General features: G+C 37.2%; 1 protein-coding gene across 1 annotated transcript; it reads left to right on the top strand.

Moving 5' to 3' along the window:
* The first annotated feature begins 1,428 nt into the window (after positions 1–1,428).
* SH2D1A (SH2 domain containing 1A) lies at positions 1,429–24,207 on the top strand. Its single transcript, XM_090264527.1, has 4 exons — positions 1,429–1,736; positions 15,944–16,007; positions 20,823–20,964; positions 22,525–24,207. The coding sequence occupies exons 1-4, from the start codon at positions 1,600–1,602 to the stop codon at positions 22,563–22,565; spliced, it is 384 nt and encodes a 127-aa protein (XP_090120653.1). The 5' UTR covers positions 1,429–1,599; the 3' UTR covers positions 22,566–24,207.
* Positions 24,208–24,771: the final 564 nt, after the last annotated feature.

The following is a 24,771-nucleotide window of genomic DNA, read 5'->3' as shown; positions in this document are numbered from 1 at the left end:
AGAGCCATTCCCAAATATCATTTGGAATGCTGTTTGTATGTTTATTCTTGGTGTTGCAAATGGCTGTAGGAGGCTTATGTTTATACTTTATCTATTAAGGTTGATAGATTCTAAGGCTGGGCATGCTTCAGTCAAGAAGGGGAGTAACTACTAGTTGTCACTGAAATCTTAGAGAATTGTTGTCAGGCCTAGTAGGTAGAGAGCAAATATCTAGGTTTGGTACAGGCAGCTCTGTGAATCTGATACATTGGTAAGATATGTGAGGATTTAAGGATTGTTCTCACTGTTGAGCTCCCCACCTTGCTGTGTTCTCAAGAAACTCGGTGCTGAAATTGTGGGAGAGATATAACAGACAACCTAACTTCAGCTATTTAAATTCCAACTTTAAAAATGTTTTATATAATCAAAAGGAAAAATGTAGAAGACTGTTTGGCTTCGAGCATTAAATAAAGTGTTATTCTAATGAAAAAGGAGAAAGTTTTTGGGAAATATTACTTAACAGTACATTTTAAAATAGAAGCAAGGTTTTTTTTTATTTCAGAGAAGACAGTGGAAGTTGAAATGTTTAAAAATTAATAATATGTGGTTTAGCATCAACTAAAGAAAACCATATTCTCTATTAACATTAAAGGATAAATGTTGCAACACAATTATCAGCACTTACAATGTGATTTAAAACAAATTTCATGTCCCAAATGTTGAAATGTGGCCTCATTGTATCAAAGGGCACATACAAGTGCACATTAAGACAAAACTTAAATTAAAGGATTTATTTTTTCATCTAAAGCCCATCAGATAGACAAATCTGAAACATCTTTGGACATAGACTAATTTTTGAATCTCAACCAGCACTCTGAGATCTTGGACAAGGAAGTAGGAAAAAAAAATCAGTATTTGTTCAGGATCAATATTGCTCAAGAAGGCTGGAAGGAGCAGAAGGGAAGGAGGGAGGGGAAGGGAAAGGAGGCATTTGCCTCAAGTCCCTTGTTTACCTATGGTTTCTGATTCTGTAGAGGTCTCCTGCTATGTTCAGTAGTGATCGCACACTGACAGTACTGATAGTTTCTGTGTTTTGCCCTCAGAGGTTTGGGCCCTTTCATTATCTGTCAGTGCATTTCCATCCCACATGAAGGCCTCATACAACTTGCCTCTATCATCAACCCCTTAAACTCAGTCATCCCTGGTGGCCCCTGGGAAAACTGCAAGAAGAGAAGCATTACCAAGCATTCTTCTACATGTGCATTGGTTGTGTGGCCCAAATCTTGCAAGGACCTTCCTCTAATTGTTGTCCCTCTCCCACATAAACCCTGTGTTGGGGGGTGGGGTGGGCGGGTATGGGATGGCACCCCGTGGCAATAACCAAGCTGCTAAATTGCTGAGCTGGTTTTAATTGAAGTGTGAGAAGGAAGTTTTAGAGCAGGTAGACAACATCCTGTTGTTCCGGTGCTCCTCTCTCTTTTTTGCACATCTGGCTAAACTGGGAGTCAGGTTTGCTGACTCCTGCCTGGTAGCAGCAGCAGCAGCAGCAGCAGCAGCAGCAGCAGCAGCAGCATCTTCCTCCTGGTCCACACCTTGGCCCGCCCAAGAGTCCATCAGGCCATGGATGCGATGGCTGTGTATCATGGCAAAATCAGCCGGGAGACAGGGGAGAAGCTCCTGCTTGCCCATGGTCTGGATGGAAGCTATTTGCTGAGGGACAGTGAGACTGTCCCAGGCGTGTACTGCTTGTGTGTGCTGTGAGTACATCATTGTTGCCGGGCCAGGACTTGCAGAGGGTGGGCATGGGCAGTGGGCAGGGGTGGTAGAGGCAGGCAATGTGCAGGTGGCAGGAGCCTCCTTCAGTGCCCACCCGACGGCTTTGTGGGCTTCCTCAGGTCCAGCTCAGGTCCATGGCAGACCACGATTTGGCTTAGCCCCTTCACTGGGGATTTTGCTTCCCGGGCCTCCCAATCACAAGAAAGGCCTCCCTAGGACATTTTGGGGCAGCTGTAGAGAAAGCCCTTTTGAGTGAGGAAACATAGCCTGGAATTTGCCTTTGGTCAGAGTAAGACACAGGATCCAGACTTCCGTTTTTACTTCTAGTAGAGGCCAGCAAAGTAGAGCCCTGGGATGGTACAATGGCCAGATTTGGGCCCACCAGCTCCTGATAAAAGAAAAAGCTTCTTTCTAGCTCTCTTTAAATAAATTTGGAGGTGTAATCCCAAAGGAAGACCAACAAATTCAGGGAGAGAAAGCAAGCTAAGAAACTAAATTTATTACTTGAAGAATACAATCCCAATTAGGTCGGGTTGTTGAGAAGGGGATGTTTGTGAGTAAAACTGCCTCTCCTTTAGAAGAGTTGTGTCGGGGGCAGGACCCCTTCTTGATAAAAGCTAGGACAGACAACAATTGTGAAAGACACGGAGGGAAAACACCCTTGTTATGAATCAGCTTTGCCCTTCGCCTAGGCATGTCTTTGTCTCATGCCCCATTTTGAATCAGACACAACTTTGTCTCTGCTTCAGGGCTCCAGGGTCACACAGATCTAAGACTTAGGCCAACGCTAGGTTTGTGACTTCTGCAAGTTAATCTCTTAGTTCCTCAATTTTCTTATTCACAGAATAGGTATAATATAACTACCTACACCATAGAATTGTGAGGATTAAATGCCATAATTCAGGTAAACAATTTAGCACTGGACCTGAGACATAGTAAATATTCTGTGAATATTATAATAATAATAATATTATTATTACTATTATGTTTAGTCAATTTCTTTCAGTACTCATGGGGCATGTCTAAGTACGTAGCTGAATTACTTTTTGTCAGCAGGAGAAAAACACCCATGAAAACACCAGTTCTGCACAGTAGGTTCTAGATAGAAACAAAATGAAGAAAAATGCTTGCTTGTATTTTCAGTACCTAATGATATACTGCAAAGTTTTGAAGTACCTTCTGGGCTGGTGAAGAAAGATTACACTGATGCTGGTAATAGAGGATTTTAATTGTTTATTTATTTATTACTTTTTTAGTGGTTGAGATCATGTTTGTGGCAATTCTCAGATCATGCTAAATGCATTTATTATAAAGGCTTCAAGTGAAATACACGGAAACTATTCAATCTCTTGGACTCAAATCTTTATGTCTTGCTTATATTATTGCTTTTGCTAAGCAGAAACTGGGGAAGGTAGATGAAAACCAAATAGTTGGGGAAAGAAGGGGAAGTGTCTAATCAAGGAACCAGTATAAATGAACCATGGACATGGACAACTGGGTGGGGGTGGACTGTAGGAGAGGGAGGAGGTAGGTGGAGCAAGGGAGAGCAAAGGGGGAAAAATGGGACAGCTGTAATAGAAAAACAATAAAAAATAAATTAAAATAGATAAACAAACAAATAAATAAAACCAAGTAGTACTCTCAGGTCCTGTTCTTATGAAAAGAAGATGGAAGCGGGAGTGGACCAAGAAAGGAACTTCTTTAGCGAAGTTGACATAATACACCTCTTAACCTACAAGGAAAAAAAAAAAAAGAAAAGAAAAAAGCCTGGGCAAGGAAGGGAGAGCAGGGCACAGTGTGTGTTATAAGATTTGTCTAAGGCTTCAACCACACTGGCCTCTTTTGTCATTTCTCAAGCTTGCCAATCATGCTCTCCACTTAGGGTCTTTGCACTTATCGCTCCTTCTGCCTCTTGACTACCTTATCTAATATAAATGCCCTCTCCTGTCCCTGTTACACTGTATCTCTTTATCTTTCTTCAAGGAACTTTAAGCTACCTGACATTTGCTTGTTTACTTATTGCTGGGCTCTCCTGCTAAAATGTGAACTTCATGAGGGAAGGGACATTCTCTCTTGCACAAGAAACACAGCCTGGCACATAAAAGGCATTATGAGGCACATAATAGGCACTCAATATATATTTTTGAATTAATGAATGAACTGTCAAAACAAATACTCTTCTTTACTGCAAAGAGCGACAGACTGATACATGAGTAGGCCAGAGTGTGGAAATGGAGTAGTCCCTCAACTTTTGTAAAAAGTTTTTTTGTAAAACAGGAATAGAAATGTTTTCCCAGCCTTCTACATCTGATTGCTGTTTGTAAAATACACAAGACACCAGGACAACTTTAGCCTTTTGCCCATGTAGGCCTGGACCACATAAGAAATTAATTTAGGCAGGTGGGGAATTCTCAAACATTTAAGTTTTCACCTGAAGTGAATCTTGCATAAGTGCATTTTTTATGACTCTTAATTTTCCATGCAAACCTCCTTATGAAGTAGCAGAAAACAGTAAGCAAATTGGGAGTTCCCCTAGCATCTTTTGATGGGCAGACTGGGGCCTCCAAGTCTTAGAGGGTGACTGCCAGACTGTACTGCAGAGGGAAGACACAAGGATACATTGCCTTTTATGAGAGTATGTAAAATTTTCTGAGCCACGGGTCCCTTTTGATAAATATAAACCTTTCATTCCCCCAGTTTTAGTACTATGCTGTAGTAACAAAATCACATTTCATTTTGAAATAAACCACATACTCATTTTAAACCAAAATGTGTGTGCTGATGATGTGCAATAGAAATAGCAATGTAAATGGTGTCATATACACATGAACAAGAAGGTATTGCTAACAAACATGCAGTGATTGTTCAGTTTGCTCAGAGTAGTTTCTTATTCTATCTTTTGTTTACTCCCATTATCCAAGAAGATTTGATTGAGATTTAGTTTCTGTAGTTTTCCTTTTAATTGAATTTATTGTAGTGACACTGGTTATACAGGTTTCAGGTGAACAATTCTACATTATCTGTACATTGTATTGTGTGTTCACCACCTCAAGTGTAGTCTCCGCCCATCACCATTTATCCCCCTTGCGCCCTCCTCCACCTCCTAGTTTCTCTATTTTTATTGTAGGAATACACCCTGTATATGCTTTAAAACTGTGAGCTATACTTTAAAACTATGCTTGCTCTTTTCCCCAGTTCTAAACCCCCAGTCATGGCCATCAGATATGTCCTTTTCCCTTGTTCAATTTTGGGAAATTGAATCTCATAAAGTGCTAAAGAACTTTTCTATTTCTAAGATTGCTCACTTACAGTGAAAGTGAGAAGTTGTTCTACTTTCAATAAATAAATCTAGATTTTTGTATAATAAGTCTATTAGAAATAGTTCCTAATATCTAATCATACTATAGAAAATTTGAAACATGTAGATAATGGAAATGAGGGGAAAACCATCTATAGTTTTATAACCTAAAGACAATTATTACTGAAAATTAAGTGGCTTTTCTTCTATATCTTAATTTAAAATTGCTTTTCACACACACACGTGTGTGTATATTGTATTCTGATGCATTTTCCACTTAGCATGAAAAAACTCCATTTATATATAATGTTCTTACAAAAAATTTTCAAACATTATTTTTAATGGTTGCATGATAGTCCAGCCAGTGAATGTACTATATTTTCCTTAACCAGTCGTCTGTTTTTAGACATTTGAGTAATTCCATTTTTTTAATTATAAATTCCATTATGATTCATATTTCAGTCCATAAAGTTTTCCTTGTATTTGTGATTACTTCTTTATAATAAAATTTAAAGGTGTGCAATTTCTAAGTCAAAAACATGAATAACTTAGGATTCTTGAAGTAACCAGGATCACCAAATATTTTTTCCTAAATGATTCTTCCAATTCATATATATTCTCACATGAGAGTGTCCATTTCACCTTACCCTTCCTAGATTTGAGAATTCTTTAAAAAAATTCTCTTTGAAATTTGGTGTTTCATTATTTCATATTTACTTGATTAGTGATTAAGCATCTTTTATATGGTTAATAAGCTGTTGTAGTTCTTTGTTCATGAATTGGCTCTTTGTGTACTTTGTCCATTTAACCATTTGGATATAAGTATTTTTTTAACACATTATGGATTTTTATACACTAATCCTTGGTCTGTTAAAAGTATCTTTTCCTAGTTTGGTGCTTGCCAATACTTTTCTTTGACAAACAAAAAAATTAACATTTTTAGTGGTCAAATCCATCACTTATTTTCTTTCTGTTTGATTTCTTTCTTTGCTTCCCAGCTTAGAAAGTTCTTTCTCATCCAAAGATGTCATAAAACTATTTCAGTGTTTGTTTTAAATTCATGGTTTGGCTAGTTTATATATAACTCTTTAATTCAATTTAGAATTTTAATGTGGAGAAAGGATCTAATTTGATTTTGTTTTGAAATAGCTAACAATTGTCTCAATATAATTTATAAATAGGCCTTTGATTCCCCATTGATTTATTAGCTTCTTTTACCATATATTAAATTCTTACATATAACAGTTACTGTTTTGCAACAATCTATTTCGCTCAATTGATCTGTTTCTTCTTGTGTTACCAGCACTATAGTATTGTGGGGACAGAAAAACAAATTTTTCTTCTACCATTGTAAATTTTTCTGGTTGGACTAATAATCAAATCAACACGAGGCAAATTAACAGTATAAAATGACCAAATTTATCACACATTGGGCCGTTGAGGCTTATATGCCATTCTGGACTCAGGAGAGGGAGGCAGGGGACTGGGACTTCAAGGGGGAAGTAGGCAACTCACAGGTGCATGAAAAAGAGTACACATGTGGTGAACAGTTTCTTGCTGAGCCGCCCAGAACAATGGGACACAGATGGGAATCTATCAGACAAATATTGCTTGGATCCTCCCTGACACATTTAGTTCATATGTGCTAAAGTGAACATGCTAAGGTTCCCTTCCAGAAGCAGGTTTTTCTACCTGCATTCCTTTAGGCAAATAAGAGGGAAGTAAAAACAAAAAACAAAAAACTTCTTGAGTTTTTTATTTTTAGCTGGAAATAATGTGCATAGTAAGATGGCACTTTCTGGGAAGAATTGATTTGGACACTTACAGTATCATAATATTTTAATACATTAAAAATATTTTGCTATTTTTATCTGTTGGTTCTTCAAGATGAAATCTAGAATAATTTTGTTAAATCAAAAGAATCCCATTGGGATTATATTAAACTCATTAATAAATTAAGGCAGAATTGTCATCTTTAAAGAATTTAATCTTCCCATCCCAAAACCTGACATGTCTCTCCATTTACGATGTTTTTCATTTACATCCATCAATAAAGTTTGTAGCTTTCTTCCTGTAGGTCTTGCATATTTTTCTTAAGTTTATTTCTAGTTGTCATGTGTATGAATATGTTGATTTTTTTGTTTTTATCATAAGTGTAATCTTTTCCCACTATATTTTCTGTTGCACAGGAAAATTATTGACTTCATGTGTTTTTCTGGTATTCAACCAGTATACAAAAATACTCTTAGTAATGCAAATAGTTTTTATTTTATTTTATTCTTTTGGTTTTCCAGACAGAACAAGTTTCTTTTCACTAAGGTACATATGAGCTCTCATGTTTCTTCCCTTCTCACCCTCAAGATAGATAACCACTGGGAAAGTCCTAAATGCCCACTGGGATAGTTTGATGGTAAAAAGAGAAAAACAAGTTTAAAATATTTAAAATGATTGTTTGAAGAAATAGTTTATTTCCATAATTAACATCCTTCTGTACACATCTGACTCTACTACTTATCTGACAGAAGATTTGAAAGAAGAAATGCTGTTATATTCTTTAGCTTCAAGGACACATAATAAAGTCACTTGACATATATATTCTTAGATAAAAGGATAATTATCTTTTTGTCCTTGAAGATTTAAAGGATGACTGGGAATAAAGTGCCTATCAAACAATTTACCTGGAGAAATGGGAGAGGGAGTGGTGACAAAATAAAATCTCAATTTATCAGTATAAAAGAGAGAAACAATGTTGCAAAAGACTTGAAAGATTGAGAAATTATAACTTAACTTACAGTTTTTGAATACAATTGGATATGTGCTTTAGTGTCACCACAAGAATTATTTTGGGTTATCTGAGTACAATGTATAAATGGCAGAGCAAACCTGAAGACCAACCTAGGATTAAATTTGCAGCATATAAACCACCAAATGGGCAATTCACAGGCCAGTAAATTAAGTGCTGACTCTGACTGAAAATATAAAATTGAAGTTGCAATACTAATCTGAAGATTTCATTTAGCTTAAAGAAAGCGGCTATCTGAGTTGACCTCTTTTGGGCTCTCCCCTCCCGGCCTCTTCCCTTCAGTCCCCTTCTCCCTTCCCCTCAGTGTACACCTCCAGCCTAAAGGCCAAGCAGACTTTCTCCCTTTCTGGAACTATATTTTGGTTTCACCTTAAGATCAATTTGTTAATTCATTCTCCCTGATATAAGAGAGAGCCCAGATCTTTCAGCCAGGTTGTTTGGATATGCATCCCAACCGTGGCCTTCAAGTAGCTGTTTTACCTCAGGCAAGTTGCTTAAATTTACTGTGTCTCCGGTTCCTTATCTGTGAAAAGGGGGAATGGCATTTACCTCATAAGGTTGTTTATGAGGATTATTGCAGGTGTTAATATCTGTAAAATTAGAATGCAGCAGATATTTGTTACTATAAATAAAAGATCTATAAAAAATTGTAATACAAAGTTAAACCATCCTAGGAGTACATAAATAGAATGTCATGTGACAGTTCAGAAGAAGAGATTATATTTATTGACATGACTCATCAAAACTGGTATTACATAGTTTTACCAACAGACTTGAATCTGAATGCCTTTTGACAGTTCTGAAAATTCAAATTCACTCTTAAAGAATGAAGATTGGGCCATAGGAAATTCAGAAACTTCTTGAATCAGAGTCGTTGGCAGCCGTCCGTCTCGAGAGACGATGGTGTAGCTTCTTAAGAGTCTATCTGCACCGCCGAGAATGGCTGTGCAGTCCAACTCGGGAGTGACACGGTATCTGTCTCCTCCCGTGTTGAATCGACATCTTGCGATGACGCTGGAGTGTCCTCTCCAGTGAAGCTGAAGCTACAGAGCCTGGGCAGGGTGATATGGAGGGTCTGCTGTTGCCCATGCAGCAGACCCCCCCTCTCTTCGCAGCTGAAGGGTCCAAGGGAAAGACGGAGTCAATACAGCTTGGCTTCAGGTGCGCCGCAGGAGTTGCCGGTGTTGACTACAATGTCAAACCGCCTTAGGGACTCCGGCTCCGGATTTTCTGTCGGGGTTTACTCCCTTAGCCTTTCCCCTGAAGAGGTATGCCGCAAGGCAGCGGAGGTTTTTTGGAGTCAGAGTTTTCCTTCTCTGATGTGCCCTGACTGGAAGATCGAACCAGCGACACTTAGCTCGCAGGCCGACGCTCAATCCACTGAGCCAAACCAGCCAGGGCTCGTTTTTCTGTCTAGTCACTGGTTATCTTAATAGCTTCGTTATTGCTCATCCTTTAAAAAGCTTTTTCTTATCGTAGAATGTAGGTTTGATTTCCGAGTCTCCTGGGGAGGCAGGGTGGAGTAGGAGGAAGATAAGGTGCCCGGGCAGTGTCCTCGCTCTTGACTCTGGGCCAGTCTTTTCCCTCTGTGGGTCTGTTACCTCATCACAGACTACTTGATTGCAAAACCCTTTGCCCACACACTATGCACGGGGCTCCACATCAGGTCTGCTGCACCTCACACTGCAATGTTCCTTAGAACCAGGCTGCCACCCCAAGATAAACAGAGGCATACAGCCAGTGGGGCTTTTATGGGGAGGCTTGAGCACAGGGCAAGGAACTTTGTCTTCATTTGAGTGAGGTCATTGCCAGGCAGTGGTGGAGGGTCTGAAGACAGATCCTTCCTTTGGAAGTGTTACTGGTGGTGTTGGAAGCAAAATTGGACCTCGGCTCTTGGTTTCAGTGAAGAATCCTGAGCCAAGAACTCAGATGATAAGAGAAAGTTTATTTAGAAAGTTACAGAGGTAGTAGAAGTGAGCCAGCTGGGTTGCACAGGCTCAGGAAACAAGTTACAGAAGCAAAAGAAGGGCCCTTGGAGCTTAGGAGAGGGAAAGGCAAAGGTACGGTACCTGAGGGGTGTGAGAAAGGCTCACAGTAAAACACCAGGACACAGGACTTCAGCAGCTAAGTGAATCAGAGTACGGTATCAATAATGATGACTTTGAATTGGATACCATTTCTCTGGATATGAAAGTTCTGAAATATTTGTTAAAAAATTCATCACATTGTAATTTGCCTTAAACTTTGCATACAGCATTGGTTTGTATAGACATAGACAGCATGGACACACACTTGCTTTATTTGCAGTGTCATGAAGAAGTCAGACATAGCTAACCTTTTTCATTTGTGCAGTGCTTGAAGTGATATAAAGAAGGAATTGATGTGGTTTCATCTGGTCTAAATAAAAATCTGTCCCCAACACTGACCCCTTGAGAAAATAAGAAATGAGTCACATTGCTTTCTTCTTGTCCATTTCTAACCAGAACACATTTTTAAGGGTTGGGGACCACTTTTGAGGGGGAAAAAAGTCAAGTTTTAATATCAGCAGGGACTGAATCAACATATGTTTGTCATCATTAAAATGCAAAATATTACTTAAGAAAATTAATGGCAATGACAAAAAAAAACCTACTGTTTTCCACCAACTATTCATTTTCTAAAACTTTTCATGATAAAATTTAAATTCCAGGCTCATTAACAAGTCTGACAAAGGATTTGTTAGAGGAACAAAGTTAAGATTACACTACATTCTTGGTCTGTATTAATTGACAGTCACAGGAAAGATAATCCTGAAAGGGATGTAAACATTTTAAAAAGTGAATAATATTTTTCTGATTTGTGATTTGTATAGACTAGATTTGTAAAGCTCCAAGTGGGAATTTTGTTTTTTCTTTTAAAAAATGTTGTTAGTCACTTTTGTCATTTATAAGGAAAATTAATGTGCAACAACACATTTATATTAGTTTAAATTTACTTCTAGTTTATATACATACAGGAATAGAGTTTTGAACAGTTGTAATCAGCGTGCCATCTTCTTGTGTCCACTTTTTTTACACAGTCATTTTATATCAACATAGACCATGTGCTTAAAATTTTTTTGAAAAATATAGGACCCCAATACCTTTGAATTTTAGTATAATTTTGAACCATTCTTTCTGCTGTCATTTCCTATTTTGAGTAATATTTCTTATTTAGAAATATTTAGATTAATTCCATTTTTGTATCATTAAAATAGAACTACTCTGAAAATCTTTGTCAAATTATTTTTGCCTTTTGATTCTTTGGAGTGTATATGAAGATATGCAAGGCTATTAGGTAAGAAATACACACAATTTTATTGCTCTTGTTATAATTTGAAAATTTATTTGCTAGAACAGTGATTTTTTTCCCCCTTGGACAGGGAGAGACTATGTTTAGTTTGGAAAAAGTGCATTCAATATTTTAGTTGAATTTTGTATTATAAAGTTATAATTTCATAATACAAGCTACAGAAAAGAAAACTATAAAATCTTGTTGGGGCAGCAGGAGTAAATGCTTCAGGAACACTGCTCTATGAACTGAAACAATTTTAAAAAGCTTATATTTAAATAAAGTTGCATTCTTAAATCATAGACTCATGACTCTGGGGGAGATGACCAGAAGTGTCCTGGGTGAATGATAGGAGCCAGCCTGACTTTGGAGAAATTGCCATGAATATTCCCAATGAGGGGTGGATATTCTCTTTGCGTTTTAGTCACTTTAATGTTCTTAGAGAACTCCTCGAAATCTTGTTGAAATGCAGATTCTAATCCAGCAGTTCTGGGGTAGGGCCTGAAATACTGCATTTCTAACAAGCTCCTAAATGATGCCGATGGTACTGCCCTGGGAATGTAATTGGAATTGCATTGTTTTAGTTCTCTTCTGTCCATGACATATGACAGCAAGAATTGACTATAGGAGATCCCTCCTTGGTCAGTTACTCCAGCAACGTGAAAGTGGAAGAGGTAAACTACTGGCTTATCTAAAGGGTGAAAGAATTTTGCTCATTCAGAAATGTGAGGGGTTGGGAAGTAGGAAATTGTTAATATTAGGTGGGTTAATCACAAGAAATTTTGTGTGTCACTGACACTGGGTTGTTCAGAGCTGAAGGAGGCAAGGACCTTTGAAGTGGTACTCCAGTTCCTGCTGCTTAACTGAAAGTGAGATAAGATCAGATTCGTTAGGAAACAATTTTCAAAACAGACTCATTTATTTTGATGAAATGTGGCTGAATGATAGTAGGGAGCTAGATTCATTGTATTTTTAAGAGACCCACTGTTTTAGAAAGTGGAAAACTAGTTACTTAGAATTTTGCTTTCATTTTTTGCTCAGGTTTTAAATAATGCCTTTCCACATCACCTTTAATGGTACTGAATTATTGCCATTAATCACTTCCCAGAGGGAAAATAGAACTAAGGACCTATTTGCCTGCCTATATCTCCATTTTGCTGTGTGACTTTAAGGAAATCATTTCAAGCCTTATGTTTGAGTTCCCATGGTGAAAAATGGAAATCAAAGCTCTTGCCTTATTCCCTATAGGGTGCTTACTGAAATCAATGGGCTTTGAGGTAGATTTTAATTGCTTAAAAAAACAAAGGACTTTAACAATGTAATATTTGATATTTGTTTAGCATATCATACATAGGCATATATCAACCTATTTTATGTATGTTCTAAATATTCTGGCAAACATTCATAACAAAAATGAAACATTTCTTGTAATCACACCAGTGATTAAATTGATCTTTTTGGGGAAGGGGAGGGTTTACAAATAGAATGACCCTGATTAGAACGAGGTTTTTTTGTGTTGTGTGTGCTTTAGGTAATTAGTATTGATGGATTAAATATATAGTAATTTAATCCACATATTTAAAGACTTAGTTCTAAAGGTGGTTAATGATAAATGAGGTCAGTTACTTAAGGATGACCTGTTTAGAATGCTTTAGAATCATCAGTTCTTTTGAGTTTAAACACATTTATTTTTATCTGAATTCAGCACGTATTCTAACCAAGGATCTATATTGACCCAAATTTGTGCCTAAGAATAACAACCAGAAAATGTCTTAAAACTCTGTTGATCCAGATTCAGATTCATAATTTGAAGTAGTTAAGCACAAAGTTTACTTTACTTTTATATGAAGTAAAATCTACTATGCAAATTAAGTATCATTACCATATATACTAAAATGTAATAAATAATCTATAACTGTTATAGTGTGGGGCTCAAGAGCTGGGACTATAGAGACAAATAGGCCTGATTCAAATCCTTTGCTGCTTGATCTCTACTGTGGCTTTGGTTATTTAACTCCTCAAGTCTCAGTTCCCTCATCTATAAAATGATTTCACAATATAAAGCTCATAAGATTGTTGTGGGGTCCAAAAGAGATAATGCATGCACTATGGATTAAATCATGTTCCCATCAAATTCATAAGTTGAAGCCCTAACCTCCAATTTGACTGTGTTTGGAGACTGGGACTTTAGTAAGAAATTAAGGTTAAATGAGGTCATATGGGTGGGGCCCTGAGGATGGGTTGTCTTATAAGAAGCAGCAGAAGAAAGATGTACACAAAGAAGAGATCATGTGAGCACAGAGCAAGAAGGTGGCTCAAGCCAGGAGAAGCCTTAGAATAAAGCCTATGTTGCTGGCACTTTGATCTTGTACTTCCAGCCTCCAGAACTTTGAGAAAATAAATTTCTTTTGTTTAAACCATTTTGCTATGGCAGCCTGAGCTAACTAAGACATATTTTGTTACCAAGAAGTATGGTGCTGCTGTAACAAACACCTAAAAATGTGGAAGTGGCTTTGGAACTGGGAAATTGGTAGAGACCAGAGGAATTTGGAGGTGCAGGCTAAGAAAAGCCTACATTGCCATGAACATAATGTTGGTGGAGCTGTAAATGTTAAACGTCATTCTGTTGGGGTCTCAGATAGAAATAAGGAACATGTTATTGAAAACTGGAGGAAAAGACATCCTTGTTATAAATGGCTAAGAACTTAGCTGAATTTTGTTCTCATTTTTTGTGGAAGGTAGAACTAGCAAATGATATGTAGCAGGAGAATTTTCTAAGTGAAGTGTTGAAGGGGCACTGTTGTTCCTTATGACTGCTTATAGTAAAAAGCAAAGGTAGAAAGATGAGTTCAAGAAAGAATGGATAAACAGAAAGAAATCAGAACTTAAAGATTTGAAAAATTCTCAGCCTACCCATATGGTAAAAAAAATGAGAAAGCTTCCTCTGGACAGAACACCAAGGGTGCAGCCAGATAATCACTGCTTAAGAGGACTACCCATGATGTTAACTACCGTTTCAGCAGGAGCCAGGAAGCGAGTTTGGGTCAATGCCTCAGAGACACACTGCCTGTTTGGACCACAGGGAATAGGGAGGACAATAGAGCAATTTGGCTGTAGATATCCTTTATCTTTCAAGAAAAGGGAAGAATGGCCCTGAAGTCGATTCAGAGATCATCAGGAATACAACTCCCAGCACAGGCCCAGGGAGGTAAGTCAGCTTCCAGATAGGTTTCAAAGGTGGGATGAGAACCCAACTGAGCTGAGTGGACAGGGCCAACCCCCAGAGTTGTGGGAGTGACAGTGCAACCCAGTGTGCCTGGAGGGCAGAGTATCAACCCAAAGAAGATTATTCTCAAGCACTAAGATCTAATGCAATTGACCACATGAGGTTTTGGACTTGCTTGAGACCTTTGACTTTTTTTCCTTCCTATTTCTCCATTTTAGAATAAGGATGTCTGTCCTATGCCTGTCCCACTGTTATATTTTGGAAACACACAACTTGTTTAGTTCCACAGATTCACATCTGGAGAATTGTGCCTCAACATGACTCATACCCTGAGTCTCACCCAAATCTGATTAGATGGTATTTAGATAAAACTTTGGACTTTAGAGTTGATGTTGGAATGAATTAAGACTTTGGGGGCTGTTGGGAGTGAATGTATTTTGCATGTGAGAAGAACATGAATTTGGGGGCACCAGTGCTGAAATGCTGTAAACTGAATCCAGTCCCCCACAAATTCATATATTGAAGCCTGACTCCCAGTGTGGATGTATTTGGAGATGGGTCTTTAGAAAGTATTTAAGGTTATTAAATGAGGTCATAATGGTGGGGCCCTAATCCAATAAGATTGGTGGCTTTATAAGAAGAAAGAAAGAGAGAGAGAGAGAGAGAGAGCATTCTCTCCATGCTCACACATGAAAAGGTTATGTGAGCACACAGCAAAAAGGCAGCTGACTACAAGTCAAGAAAGGAAGCCTCAGAATGAAACCTATATTGCTCGCACGTCGATCTTGGACTTCCAGCGTCCAAAACTGTGAGAAAATAAATTTATTTTGTTTAAGCCACCCAGTCTATGGCATTTTGCCATGGCAGCCTAAACAAACTAATACAACACATGAAACTCTTGGTATATAGTAGAAATAAAATATGTAAGACAAAATATGTAGATATACAATATGCATACACGCTGAGTAAAGAGGGAGGATGGATATCTATCCCATCTGAAAGGACAAGCTGCTTTCAAGTACTTTAGCAGGACTCCTTTTTAATTCAAATTGCTGTTACTGCTATTTTATAATATACTATAAAGTAACATAGGAATATATTAATTATACTTATAATTAATATTATTATTATTACTATTATTTTAAGTGGGCCTGATAGTACCTTATTCCAGTGAGATGTTTTCACTTTAAGGCTCTATATGTACTTAAAAATAATAAGACTACACTTAGTTAAATTTATTTAATAATTCATGATTTTTACCAGTTACAACAAGTCTCTAGTTTCTTTCTGTCCAACTAGATGTGTCTGTAAAAGTGTGAGCTCCCATATTTTTTTTTAAAGGAAAAGACAAAGAAAGCTTACTGGAAACTGTGATTAGCTGGATATAATATGCAAGCCAATTAGATTCTCCAGGTTTTTCTCCTATGAATTCATGGTGCCATATATGTGTGTCCCAGTATATGTAACATTTATATGTAATAGGCAAGCTCAAACCAAGAGCATCCATTTGTTCTTTTGGAATTTTTCAGTAATGGAGTTTATTCTTTCACAGGTATCAAGGTTACATTTATACATACCGAGTGTCCCAGACAGAAACAGGTTCTTGGAGTGCGGAGGTATAGCTTTTTTATTTATTTATTTTTACTTCTGTGGGTATCTGGGAGATGTTTGAAATTTAGACTGGTTTCATAAAAGATCTGTAAAATCCTACACACCCCAAATATTCATCAGATTCAAATAATTAAAGCTCCAATCCAAAATTGTTCATGGATCATTAAGAAGCCATTGGAACTTTGGCTGGTGTGGTTCAGTGAATTGAGTGCCGGCCCATGAACCAAAAGGTTGCCGGTTTGATTCCCAGTCAGGACACATGCCTGGGTTGTGGGCCAGGTCCCCAGTTGGTAGCACGTGAGAGTCAACCAATTGTGTTTCTCTCACATGTCGATGTTTCTCTCCCTCTCTTCCCCTCTCCGTATAAATAAATAAATAAATAAATAAATAAATAAGTCTTCAGAGAATTTTGATCCCAGGTCTGTTCAACCATAACCACCATTGTATGGAGTGGTCTCACCTTGGGGAAAAGATTTTTTCAAAAGCTCAAGGATTGTGTCAAACTTTTATAAAGCACATAAAAAATGTGTACAATAATTAAATCAGCAATTGTTTAGTAAACAGTTCTAATATGAGTGTTGGTGCTATGGGAGATTATTTTCTAAAAGATTATAATACCCTTGAGGAGCTACAACATGAATTAAATAGCCATGTGAGAGCCTGAACTTTGCTGTCAGGTGGATCTAGGCTCCAAGTCAGGTCTACTCTCCTCCCTGATAGGTCTATGAAGTTGGGCTGGTTATTTAACTTTTCTTTGAACCGGTTTCTTCATCTGTAGAATGAGCCTAAAATTAGTTCCTTATTCATAGGCTCATTTTGAAGATTCAATGAGGTAATGCATATAAAGCTCTTAGCTACAGAACCTAGAACATAGTAAGCCCTCAAAAATTTGAACTCATCCAAATTGCTAACAGTATAATTGTGTATAATCCAGTGCTACCTTACTTACCATAGGAGTTCAAAGAAGGGAGGGTATGCCAAGTATTAGGGCAATCAGGACTGCTCTTTGTGTGAAGGCAGGACTCCCAGCTGAGCCAAGTGGGCAGGACATGGAGAGGTGAAATAAGGACGGAGGGAACACTGCAGTGGTTTTTAAGCTATGTTTTGCAAAAATCCTAGTGTTCTACCTGGATACATTGGGTTTGCTTGGGGGTTTGCAGAGGCAGAGAAGGACCTAGGTAGGTATGCTTTTGGGTCTGCAGTTTTTCTTTAATCTGAGCAGTTCTCTTCTATTTTGCTTATCAGCTAGACCTCTGAGTAAGATTTCATTAGGAAAATGGGTTTTGACGGCTTTGAAAACATTTGAAAGTCACTGTACCACTGCAAGAAATGCTTGTGGAATGAATCTATTTCCATGCATGAGGGTAGTATGTCATATATTACCAAGGCAGACATCTCTACAGCTAAAACTTTTGACCTCAAATGCCTGCTCTGATATCTGACCCTTTATAACAGCCTGTTTTTATATTGAGAGTGCTTCATTATGAGCTGTTTGAAAACAGAAATGCTAATATCAGCCTCTTTTAATAACTCAATCACTCTCTGCATTTAAGAAACTCTAAATCTTAGATTAAAAAAATTGAAATAGCTCTAACTTTCACCAATTTATCAGTAAACCAGAAAGCACAAATTGCAGACTATAAATGTTTTGAACTACTGAAATCAATTTGGTCAAGTTTCCAAACACACTGTTGCTTTATATCAGAATAATTAATATTGCAATAATAATTAGAGGAAAACGAGTACCATTTCTAATTAAAACTATTTATACTTGTTTAGTTAAAAAATTCTCTGCATTACTGCAGAGACAATTAACTAAGAAATTAAATTTTATTTATTATTAACAGTAGTTGTGTATGATATCTACACATATATTTGTTTGTAATTTGACCTGACATAGCTCTTCTCCCTAGAGAAATGCCTTCAGCTGCTGAACAATATTCTTTATGGAAAGGATCTTAAATTATTAGGGATTAACAAATCTTGTCTTCAAACTTGTTTTCCTTCATTCAAGTATAACATCATATGCAGATTGTTACATGCTTGTGATCATGTTAAGGAAGACAGGACTTATTGAACATTAATATTGTCTCATGCTGTTGTCTGTTTTGACCTTGTTTATATAATGATATTGTAATTCTTTGCACCAAGAGAGCAGAAGATTGGCATGTTTTCTCCAAAAAGAAACTAGCTTTTTTAAAAAAAGACTCTTTAGATTTATTTTTTTTTTGAAATATACATTGCATTTTTTTCTGTCTGTTAAATTTGCCTTCTGAGTTGTGTTTTTGCTAAGGTGGATATTAAACTAGCGTGTATTCTCAGAGCTCATATCACCTGACTGGAAGAAATTTCTCTAGAGCCTATTGAAGACCAGCTGTGGTCCAACACAGGTTTCCATGGAGAGCTAAGAGACAGCAATGTGGGAAATGTGCAAATCTAAACAACAGCTGAGTTCAGTGACAGGATGGGAGTTGTCAGTTGTACAATGCTTGTGGTAAATATATTTTCAAAGTTGGGCAAATGAGAGATATTTACAGTGCTTTTGCCACAGTGCTTTTGTTCCACACTGCAGGAAAAATTACGGCAGTAGCTCTTCATCCTCTGTGCAAGGTTAGTGCAAGAAATCTAGTTGTGAGGTTTGTTTCAAAGAGTGGAATGAAATTGAACCCTGGATCCATTGAATTATGAAAGCCAAATATTTATTTGAATTTCTAGTTTTCAATATACTTTTAGGCTTTATCATTGCCTAGTGTACTAACTTCACTCATGTGACTGAGGCTAAAATTTTGCTATACTGTTAATTCAGAGAATTCTACACACAGTCACCTATCATTTATTATGTGCATTGCTAGCAGTACATTGTAATAACTGTACTAACCTCCCCTTGCTAACTTTAGTGTCTTTGGGGTTTTCTGAATATTTGAACATCAGATGGTGCTAAATAGTTTTACTTACTAACCTAAGTAAAGCACTATAAATGAGGTCAACCATTTGCCAATGAAGCATTCCTCCAAAGTCCAAATTGTTTTTGTACATTCAGTGCTGCTATTCCTCTCTGTTAGTGTGGATAATCAAGTGTTAACTGCTTATAAGTCCCCATAAAAAAAGTTGCTTCTGTTGATAAATGGTTTTACAAGCCACAAGAACAGCTAAGAAGATGTGTGGTTTGGAACCTTTCCACCTTGAGGGAGTGTATAGGCCCTCTTCTGATTGGTGATTCTAACTTCACTACAATGTTTGGTTCAGTCTTGATGTGAAAGACAAGAGACTAGGTCCTGGTATCTAGAGCCAGTTCTGACTCTGGCCATCTGTGGAACTTTGGGCAAGGCGAATTATCTCTGTATTTCTATGTTTTAACCTGTCAAACAGGAATAACTAAATCAGCCAATAACTGCCCATCTCTGAGGAACTAGTAGGGGAAGGAAATGGGAAAGTGCTTTCAAAATGGTGCTCTATGGAAGATACAAGGAGGTATTTTATGCCTACAACCTGTCTTTGCAATTTGAAGATTTTATCTTGCAGCCAACGAACTGTTTGGACCCCTGTAAGAATGGCCATGTTATCACGGATGAGGCAGAGTTCTGGGAAGGTGTTTTTGTCACAGGAGTGGGACTGAGTGCGAGAGTGGCCTATGGCTACTGATGCTCTGATCTGTGTGAGGCTGTGACTGGACACTAATTTAAAGCACAAAAGAACTTTTCCTGTGCCTTCAATGAAAAATTACTTACCCTCATGTAGGAAATGACCAAGAGTTACTATGGACAGTGTACTATGTTCAGCTTTTAGTCTAGTTGGCAGAAGTCTGAATGTTTTCTCATTAAATGCCAGCAAACAGCTCCCACCTCAAAAATCTTCCAAATGGAATAGTTGAAAAACAACTTTCTAAAAAAAACTAGTGATTGTTCCATTGCTTTTAGCAATACTATTTTATTTCATATAAAATGACAGTTTTGAGCTGATGCCTAAAGTTTGGCTCAGAGGCCTTTGCAGGAAATTGTTATTGATTCCAAGCTCTGTCTTTGCAAGAGGATTGATGTGAGGAAAGGAACACATTGTAATAGTTACTTGCAAATAATGATCTTTTCAAAACAAACAAATAAATAAGGATGACCTTATATAGTCTTTCATTTTCGTGTCACACATGAAACTTTGTCACAGTGAAGTGTTAATCGGAGAGACTGATTTTGGAGGAGAATACGGAATTTTCCCAAGGAGGAAAAATTTAGTGTGAAGGATGAGGCAGGACATGTTGTGAGGCGAGCGTATACGGACTAACTAGCCATGCATTGTGTGTATCATAGCAGTCAATTTAAATTTCCTGTGTAGCATTTTATATTGTGTGATGATGACAGGGAGGATATGTTGGTCATGGTGGTGCTGGGATTTTGGTTGTGCTTTTTTTTGTTGCTGTTGTTCTTCAGGCTTTTTGTTAATGACCTGTAGAATCTGTGTTTTTTCTGTGTTTAACTGCACCTTCTAAGTTGGTGAATTTATTGTGGGTAATGGTCTGTATACCCTTAGAGGTTCGGGATGTATGATGGGTAGCAAGCAGGAAGGGCAAGGCAATGAGCAAGAGGTTGTAAAAACTAATACCACCCTTGGGAGAACAGAAATGACAGCTCATTAGCTCCTCTTGCAGGGAAATTCAGCCAACCGAAGTAAAGTCTTCTGGGATGTTGTTTTTTCTTCTTCCTTATGTTTTCAAATATTTGAACAAGCTACACAAATGTTACCGCTCCAAGCATCTCTCACACATTTTGCAGGGCTTTTCATATCATTATGACATAGGTGAATAATTTGCTTGGCCTTTTATTTTCCAGACAGCACCTGGGGTTCATAAAAGATTTTTCCGGAAAATAAAAAATCTCATTTCAGCATTTCAGAAGCCAGATCAAGGTATTATAATACCTCTGCAGTATCCAGTTGAGAAGTCTTCAGCTAGAACTACACAAAGTACTACAGGTATGGTTTACTGTTAATATTAAAATTTTTATTTTAATTATAGTTGAAATACAACATTATATTAGTTTCAGGTGTACAAGATAGTGATTCAACATTTATTACCTTATGAAGTGATCACCACAGTAAGTCTAGTATCCATGTGACATCATACAGTTATTATAATATGTTCGACTATGTTCCCTGTGCTGTATTTTACATCCCCATGATTTCTTTTATAACTGGAAGTTTGTACTTCGTAGTACGCTTCCTTTTTCCCTCCCAGATCCCCACCCTACTGTTAATTTTTGACAGAGTCTGGAAGCTCAGGCTATGAGTCATCCTGTTCAAAGGAAGTACTATGAGAAAAATGCAATGAGAAAGTAGATGTAGCCAGCAATCAAATGAGAGGGGAGGGGATTATCTCATGCTTTGATTTCAATATGCTGTACATAAACTTTTAATAAAACTAATACAAAATAATAGTCAATGTAAACTGTAATTTAAAAATAAAAACATTTACAGTAAAAAAAAAAATAAAACCATGAGTGTCGGCCTGTGAGCCAAGTGTTGCTGGTTCGATTCCCAGTCAGGGCACATTACTAGGTTGCACGTCAGGTCCCCAGTTGGGGGTGCGAGTGAGAGGCAACCACACAGTGATGTTTCTCTCCCTCTCTTTCTCCTTTCCCCTCTCTCTACAAATAAAATAAAGAAACAAATAAATAAATTATTTAAAAAAAACTGCGAAAATGTAAAATATCCTATGAGCCCACAACATTTAACCTCTCTCGTTTCATCTTGTCCTCCCCATTCTCTTTTGTCAAAACATAAGTATCATTTCACTTCACTAATTCCCACCCAAATAATGTGCAAGATGGGACAACTCAGAGAACACCTGGGTGTCCTTTACCTTTGCTTAGTAAGCTACATTTTTCCCTTCAGGGAGGGAAAAGCTAATGTTAGCCTGGCCCACGTGATCCTGATTTCTAAATTTGTGGTGCCTGAATTAATGAAATTGTATCAAAGGAAATGAAATTAGTAGACTTTATTACTTCACAGGCACAAATTGTTACATCTCCTGAGCAAAGCTATTTTAGTGCATGGGTCAAACTAATGACCCTAGCCAATGTCTGGAGCCATTAGATATGTAATTGTTCCCTCATCTTTTGAAAGGGGTTAATCACTTGTCTGAAGTAAGAAGATATGCCTGATTGAAACAATAAGTATTTATGATAAAAGAAAATGAGTTGTTATATCCTTTTTTTTTTTCCAACAGGGACCCAGGCTTGAGCATAAACTGACAACTAGACTCAAGCAGTAAATTAAATTAATGAATAGTTGGCTCTTATAATAGAAATGGAAATAGAACTCTGATTTACAAATTGGCTAATTGTTCTTTTCTGCTCAGTATTCCATTCTTTATAACTCAGTTTTAAATACTAGTTCCTTGAGCTTTATCACTGGGTTGTGTCTGTGTGAGCTTTATGCAGCTGAAAATTTTATGCTTATAAATTTGAGCTAACCAGTAATTTTAATAGCTTATAAGTTTATCTTTTCTTGATTTTCTTTATTATTTTTCTTTAGGGAGAAAAGGAGATCATGATGTCTTCCTGAAAGCCCCATGAAGAAAAATAAAACATCTTGTACTTATTTTCAATAATTTAAATGTATGCCAAAACTTATATATAGTAGATAACACGGTTCAATGAGCTACAAATGCATTTCTACAACCATCATAGCCCTGCAATGGAAGCATCTAACACGATGCTAAAGTTGAAATGGACTTTATGGATAATGAGGAGCTTTGAAATGAGGATTGGGAAAAAGTCATTCCACAGGTTATGTTCAGTTATTCTATTTATGAATGGGAAATGATTGGAAACATGATGCTTTATAAAAGATTAATGTTAATTCTTGGCAAATATAAATAAAAATAATCCTCAGTTTTTCTCAAAAGCACCATTCGTAGTGAAATATTATTTGATGCCTACTAATTTTGAAATGTCTTGCTTAATTATATGGCAGACAGCTGGTTCATGTCCCTCCTCTTTGTCATGTGTGGTTCTGCATTGGGCATTCTGCTCTCCACCAGCTATGGTGTTGTAGGCTCCTTTGGGATTTATGAAGCTGTCCACGGTGGGCTAAAACAAGTACTAGATAAAGCGAAGAATTTCTTTTAATCCTGAAAGCCACCTTTTTGCCTAGCATTCTGATGTTGGAGAGTAAAATTCACAGACCAATCTGGAATTTAAAAATTCCACAATTTAAAATATGCTCTAAATGTTATTATAGTTGATACTACAGGATTTGAAATGATATTGTGAATCTGATGAAGTGGGACTTGGCTTCTTGTCATTTACCTGTATTGGCCCCAGTTGTTGCTACTCCACGTTAAACCTCATTTTGAAGGGGAAGCTTCAGCAGCTGTGGCTCCTTGGCTGTGGCAGTTTCCTCATTAGATAGCCCTACTGACCACTGGAAAGCTTATGGTTGTGTTCATTTTTAACAATTTCAAGTGACTGCAACCTAAGTGAGAGCCAACATTTTACGCAATGATGGGGCTTTGTATTTTCTTTTCACATTTTATATTTCCATGATTCTTGTGATTTGATTATATGTCAGGTTTCTTAAGGGCTCAGAGAATTCATCCACTCAACAAACACAAAAGGCACTGGGATAGAGAAGTAAAATTTCACCTGGTCCCTGTGCTCAGGCAACTCACTGTCCATTTGGACAAGAAACAGTAAAAGACAAGAGAAAGTAGTTAAAAAACAGTAAGAAACTAACAATAAAAGGTGATAAGTACACGGCAAGTGAGGTTCCTGGTGTGTAGATACAACTGTTTTTAGGGGCACAATGAGTCAACTCAAATGCTTGAGTCCATGATTCAGAGGAAAAGACTACGTTTCATTGTAAACTAATAAACTGGAATTCTGGGTTGTATGTGGGTGGTGGTGAGCTTGGTTAATAATTAGTGAACTGCCAAGAGCCAGAGCTCTTCTCTGTGTGCTGGCAGGATCTGATTTCTGAGCATTTACCGTGGATGCCACAGAAGTGCAATATGTATCGTGGGCCATTTACCTTTTCTGGAAGTAAAAGCATCGCTTTTAACTTGTAAAGGAATTCAGAAAGTTGACTTTCAAAATAAAATGCATATGTTTAGATATTTCTTAATCATCTGTAGCTTGGGTTTAAGTTTTAATAGGTGTAACTATTTTTACTGTAATTTGTTCATTCTGGAATAATCCTAAATATATGAATTATGTTTGCCTGTTTCTTTATAAGATCCTTTTTGATAAAGCTTTTTAGAATTATGAATGGTCTTTCATATTTTAATAAAATATTTGAAAGATTTATTTACTTAATTTGTCTTAAAATATTCCTTTAAAAGGATTCAGAGATAGGTGCTATTCATTTATTAAATCAAACACTGGACAGATCCCCTGAAAAGGGTAAGTGCTTTTCTGATTTTGCTACTGTCAAACTTTCCAGTTGATGTGCTCACCCACTTTCTTCTTTCACCGGCCTTTTATTCATCAAGTTCTTTTCACTTTTTCTTTCCCAGCTTGCGCATCTGTGCAATTTCCCAGCACATAATAGCTTGCACCTTTACAGAAAGGTCATATCCTTGCCATATCTAAAATATTGCCATGCTAACATATACCTTTAAGATGCTGAGTCAAGATAGAAAAATGTCCATATATTTCCAAGTATACACCTCTCTTCAGAAAAAAAAAAAAAAGTGTGTCAGCAAGCCCACAAGGAACTTGACAGTTGATCAAATACTCGTTCATTTCCTCTGAAATTTGTTCTTAAGAGATAAGGTCAGTA

Source organism: Furipterus horrens, unplaced genomic scaffold (assembly GCF_987537825.1).
Source record: "Furipterus horrens unplaced genomic scaffold, mFurHor1.1.pri manual_scaffold_17, whole genome shotgun sequence".
NCBI classification, from domain to species: Eukaryota; Metazoa; Chordata; class Mammalia; order Chiroptera; family Furipteridae; genus Furipterus; species Furipterus horrens.
This window is presented reverse-complemented; position numbering and strand designations above follow the sequence as displayed.

What these genes read in the sequence shown, in the direction of transcription:
- SH2D1A (XM_090264527.1), top strand. Translation starts at nt 1,600, where the DNA reads ATGGATGCGATGGCTGTGTATCATGGCAAAATCAGCCGGGAGACAGGG. An exon ending in CAGGTTCTTGGAGTGCGGAG is followed by an intron (nt 16,008 to 20,822) that starts GTATAGCTTTTT and finishes TTTATTTTCCAG; the next exon opens with ACAGCACCTGGGGTTCATAA. An exon ending in AACTACACAAAGTACTACAG is followed by an intron (nt 20,965 to 22,524) that starts GTATGGTTTACT and finishes ATTTTTCTTTAG; the next exon opens with GGAGAAAAGGAGATCATGAT.